General features: G+C 58.3%; 1 protein-coding gene across 1 annotated transcript in view; it reads left to right on the top strand.

Annotated features, from left to right (window-relative positions):
- The first annotated feature begins 3219 nt into the window (after positions 1-3219).
- Positions 3220-5645, top strand: part of ST6GALNAC2 (ST6 N-acetylgalactosaminide alpha-2,6-sialyltransferase 2) — a 16218-nt gene continuing 13792 nt past the window's right edge. Inside the window, exon 1 of the mRNA XM_040456502.1 lies at positions 3220-3431. Within this exon, the coding sequence (XP_040312436.1) occupies positions 3307-3431 (125 nt within the window). The 5' untranslated portion in view covers positions 3220-3306. The remainder of the gene's footprint in view (positions 3432-5645) is intronic.

Genomic DNA, 5645 nt, shown 5'->3' with positions numbered 1-5645 from the left:
ACACACACACACACACACACACACACACACACACACACACACACACACACACAAAACCTCTCAACCATACAGGTCCTAATCTCTTCCCACAGGAACTGGCTTTATTTGCAACAGAGGGCGGAGAAGTTCAAGCCTAAGGCAACTGGGAGAAGATTGGTAGGTTTCATGAAGCTGTAGGTTCAAGAGTAAGCCAGCTAGTTTGCAGGAGAGAACCAGGGAAGGGGACAGGTGGCAGGAGCCCTCCTCAGTAGGAACACTAACCTCAGAGGAGTGAGGGGTCTGTAGAGCAATTTCTGCCCCAGGGCATTGTTGTAAACCCTAGAGCAATCAGATGGCAATTCATGGAGCTTAAGAGCTGGGTTTGGTCAGGGAAAGAGGTGTAGAGTGCAGCCCAAACCGCCGCCAACCCAGGGTGACATGCCCCAAATCACACCTCCCTACGGGGAAACATCAAAGGTTTAACACTTTAGGGGAATTGGGGGTGGGAGTGGGGGGGAGGCTTCCCTAAAATAAGCCAACCAGTCACTAAGCAGGCAAATAACAAACCTGGGATGGAGAATGGGGGTCCAGTACCCAGAGTTGCTACAGTACATTTAAGAAAAATTTTTTAAAGTTTATTTTTGAAAGAGAGAGAGCGTGCACACGGGGGAGAGGCCAAGAGAGAAAGAGACAGAATCCGAAGGAGGCTCCAGGCTCCGAGCTGTCAGCCCAGAGCCCGACGCGGGGCGCGAACCCACGAACCGTGAGATCATGACCCGAGCCGGAGTCGGAGGCTCAACCGACCGAGCCGCCCAGGCGCCCCGCTAACAATATATTGTCTTAAATGTTCCGTTTTCAACAAAAACATATGAGACAAGCAAAGAAGCAGGAAAGCATGACTCTGCTCTCACTCTGGAAACAGACCGCAGCAGGAAGTGCCTTGTGAGGGTGGCCAGATGTTGGATTTCATCGAGGCGGAAAAGTAACCATGAAGACACGGGTCAAATTCAGAGGCAGATGTAGCAGGGTTAGGATGCAAAGGGTCTGCTCCACCGGGAACGATGAAGGCCTGTGCTGGCCTCAGAGGGGACAGTTTCAGAGGGTAACCAGATGGCAGGGAGACACGGAGATGACATGGGCCTCCCCTACCCAGCAGGGAGCCGGGAGGCAGCTGGAGGTAACCGAGGAGCGGAAAGCGGCTGGTGTAGACACCCCAGCTGGAGCTAAACGTGTAGTGGCTCAGATTGTGCAAGGGTCATAATCTTTCCTGCCTGGAGAAAAGTCCAGGCTTTTCTGATGTGAGGGGTGGGGGCGCCTGGGTGGCTCAGTCGGTGAAGCCGACTCATGATTTCAGCTCAGGTCATGATCTCAGTTCGGGATCAAGCCCCACATCGGGCTCCAGGCTGACCGTGCAGAGCTCGCTCGGGATTCTCTCTCTGTCCCTCCCCCGCTCACGCTCTCTCCCTCTCTCTCAAAATAAAGAAACTTTTAAAAGACAGGTGTAGGAGGTAGGCTGTACTTGTTGACACGGACGGTGGGGGACCAGCTCCCACACAGGAAGAGAGCACTCCTCCCCCACCCCTTAAGGCTGGAGTCCAGGCAGGTGGAACCTGGGCTGCGGTGAGGACCAAGTTTGTGGGCTTGAAGATGGAAGGTTGGAAAAACAGTTGGCTTTGAATGACACTTTAGATGAGACAGACCTAACAGGTATCGGTATCTATACCTATATACCTGTATCTATCTATATCTACCCATCTGTATATATCATTCCATCCCAAAACCCTGGAATTCACACTCTTTTCAAGGGCACACAGAACACATTGGGCCACAACACAATAAATTCGAAAAGACCAAAAATTTAAAAAAAATAATAAAAAAAAAAGAAGAAATTAATAGTGATTCACTTTCTCGCCGTAAAGTAGGAGAGGCATTTACTGAAAGCAAGGGTGAGTGCGTGCTTGGTGGGCTCAGAGAGAGGGCCTGAGGTCTCCTTAACCACCGCGGGAAGAGAAGTAACATCCACAGGGATTCTGATGGCCGAAAACCACAAAGACCGAAATGAAAGCCCTGAAACCCTCGATTCCACGTAGCGCCCGGTCAAGGCCGTAGCGAGGTGCAGCTCGCTCGCAGGCAGTCTTGGAACACAGGCAAGAACCTCCCCTTTGCGAGTGCCCTCCGGTGACCCTGGTGTGGCCCACAGAGGAGGTGAGAGAACAGAGCCCGAATGACCCATTCCTGCCCACAGGCGCAGGCCCCGGGAAGCTTCTCGGGAAGCCTTGTAGTGCACACCTGTTGCTACACCAGATTTGCTCCCACGTGGGAAGAAAAGGGGAGGGCGGATCGTCCCTGGGAGAGAGAGGGTCCCTCTCATCCCTGAAGCTCTTCACAGCGGGGGGCCAGAGGACCTCACAGTCTGGGGGGCGGGCGGGCTAAGGCCCTGGACGCTGCCTGCTGGAGAGTATACCCCCCACCTACGGGCCAGGGCTGCCCCGCCCTTGTAGGTGACGCCCTCCCTGGTGACCCCAGAGGCCTTGTCACACCTTTCAGGTGGTCCCTCTGCCGCCCGAGAGCTCCAGGCTGGCTTTTTCTTTGGAAAAAGAACGCTATGCGATTGACGACCCTGGCTGCCCCGGACGGTCACCAAATGAGGGGAAGAAAGGTCCCAACTACCCCCGCCCCCGCCCCCATCAGACGCCCTACCCACCTCGCCGCCTTCACCTCCATCCAACACAGGGTCTGCTCCTCCGTCCTGGCAAACCGCCTCCCCCCCCCCCCCCCCACCATTGTGTCCGCACTTCTGGAAGGACCCGAGGTGCCAGGGCCTGACCGACAGCTCAGGAGGGTCCTTCCGAGGTGAGCCTCCCGGCCGCCGTCTCCCCGGCGTCTGGTATCCGGAAACCGCGGGGGGCGGGGAGGGGCAAAGAGCGCGCAGTGCGCGGCCCACCCGGCAGGTGGCGGCGTCTCCCCGCGGCCCGCCCCCCTCGCGGGCTCCCCGGACCGCGCGCGCCTGCCCTTGACCGCGGCGGGAGACTTCCCGGCTCAAACCCCGGCTCGCCCGGGTGCCCGCTTCAGGACAGAGGGCAGCGCCGAAGGGGCGCGGGCAAGCTCCGAGCGCCGGGGGGCAACACGCCCGCCCCCGAGGGTGCGGCGCGCCGGGGCAGGAGGGGCGCGGCGGGGAGGCGCCGCGGGGGCAGGAGGGGGGCAGGGCTGGTGGGGCTGGGCGGCCGCCTCCCGGAGTCCCGCCCGGCCCTCCCGGGCCTCTCCCCACCGCCCGGGACGGCGGCGGACGGGGCGCCGGCGGACGGGGCGCCCGCGGGTGAGGGCTGCATGGGGCCCCCGCGCGGCCCGCTCTGCTGGCTGCTGCTCCTGCTCACGGCTGCCTGCTCGGGGATCCTCCTCGCTCTGTACTCCTCGGCGGTGGGGCCCTACCCGGGGCCCCGGTCTGGAGCCAGGTAGGGGCTACGGCGCGGTCCGACCGGAAAGGCGCAGGGGACGCGCGGGGCGCCCAGCCCGGGCCCCATCAGTTCGCGCGCCGCGTTGGCCTCCCCGGGGTCGGGGGCCCTTTGTCCCCGGAGCCTCCACCCGGGCGCCCAGCCTCCGCTGCCCGGTCCCCAGAGCCCTTGTCGGGGTCCGAGAAGGACCTCGCACCTTGAGCACCGGCCACTGGCTCCCGAAAGCCTTGTGGGTTAGTTCCCTCCGGATTCCCTGATTAGAAACACTTTCTATTGTCCAGATTTGGAGTCAGATAAAAACAGCCCCGTTTTTGTCGGGAACTCTCCCTCGCTAACGGCCCATTTCTCCGACTCTGCTTTGGGGGAAGGGACCCAAGTCGCGGTTCCAACTTCGCCGGGATCCTCAGCTCGCCTGTGGCGGGTCGCCTTTCCCGCTCGCTCCGTGCCTGCCCTCCCCGCGCCGGGCTGCCTTCTGTCCCCCGCGCGCCGTTTGCTCTGTTAACTACTTCTGATAAGCGCCGTCTGGGCGCGATCCCGCGAAGCGGCGGACTCCCCCGGGAACACGGGCAGATTGTGGGCTGCATCCAAGTTCCTCTCCTTGAGCCCTCTCCTGGCTCCACTCCCTCGCGCTCGCCCAGCGCACCTTCCTTGCACTCGCGCCCCGCGAGGATAACCCTTCGAGCCTGTGTTGGACTGGTGATAGTGCCAGTTACTGAAGAAGCCTCAAAAGGACTTGGTTTTACGTCTGGGAGGCGGACCGAGCTGTGCCCCGTGTCCGGATTAGGCAGGCCGCGCTCCCCCCACCCCAGTCTCGCCGACCGGCCTCTGCGCCCAGGCTTTCCCTTCCAGAGCGCGTTTTTACCACCTGCGCTCTCCTCACCAAACCTCGCTCCGGGCATAATGGGATGAAAGCAAAGTCAGTATCTGGTCTCGGGAAAACAAGGTCAAAAGGCATCTGAAGTTGCGAAACAATAGAAAACACGTGCAACCCATTAGGAGCCCAGTCCCTTTAGAACAAAGGGTGACCTAGCAGAGGGTACCTGAAGTTACTTAATCTCCCGGGAGCCCGAAATTGCATAAGGCCAGGCACTGAATAAGAGAATCCTTTGTGAATTTTATGTAAAAGATGTTTTGAAACACATTTAAGCACCCTTTGAAAGTTATCTAATAAACTTTAAATATGAGGTTGTCCAACATCCATTATGTCTCAACAAAGTTTTTAAAGGTCTTTACGCCCCAGGCCGGGAGGCAGGGCCTCGCTACAGGAGATGGATATTTAGTGCCAGGAGAGGCTGGGTGGGAAGCCGGACGGTACCGGGAAGGCGGGGGCGGGCTGCGTGAGCTCCCCCGCTGGGGTGGGAAAGCCGGTGGCCTGGCCAGAGAGCCCCTGTAGGGAAGGGTGCTGGGACCCCGTCTTACTGAATCTGAGGCCGGGCTCTCACTGCAGCCCAGGAATTTACCCATGGCGGAGGAATCTGGGTCAGCAGTTTCCGGGCATCAGGATATCTAGACTTACTTAAAAAACAAAACAAAACAAAACTTTGTTATGGGGGCGGGGCCGATGGTGGGAACAGAGGCTTCCAGTTACCTGCCGGTTACCATCTGTTGTCAACATCATTTGGGCGTTTTGTTTTTTTAAGTTTATGTATTTATTTTTGAGAGAGAGAGGGAAAGGGAGAGCCAAAGAGCATGGGGGCGGGGGAGGGGCAGAGAGAGAGAGAGGGAGACACAATCCCAAGCAGGCTCCGAGCTGTCAGCACACAGCCCGATGCAGAGCTCCAACGCACGAACCATGAGATCATGACCTGAGCCGGTCAGCCTCTTAACCGACTGGGCCACCCAGGCGCCCCTGTTCTATTTTATTAATTACTGTTGTGAATCTCTTACTGTGCCCAACTTATAAATGAAACTTTATCATACATATATGGATGTAGAGGAAAAACCAGTGTGTACAGATCTGTATGCACACAGTCTGTATGGAGTTCGGTACTTGCCATGGTCTCAAGCATCTGCTGGGGGTCTTGGAAATACATCCCCCGGGATAGGGAAGGACCACTGTACAAGGTCCTTATTTCTCATCAGGTCAGGAAAACATCCGGGAGGGGCATATGTGGGCTGACCCCCTCCCTCACTCCTTCCAGGCCCTCCAGACAGGTATCTAGAAGCCCTTGGATTCCTAAGAAGGAGGGGCTGGGAGAAATCACTGAGCACTGG

The sequence above is a fragment of the Herpailurus yagouaroundi genome, unplaced genomic scaffold, assembly GCF_014898765.1.
Source record: "Herpailurus yagouaroundi ecotype Mexico unplaced genomic scaffold, PumYag 217, whole genome shotgun sequence".
Classification (NCBI taxonomy): Eukaryota; Metazoa; Chordata; class Mammalia; order Carnivora; family Felidae; genus Herpailurus; species Herpailurus yagouaroundi.
The sequence above is the reverse complement of the archived record's forward strand: the minus strand, read 5'-3'. Positions and strand labels throughout refer to the sequence as shown.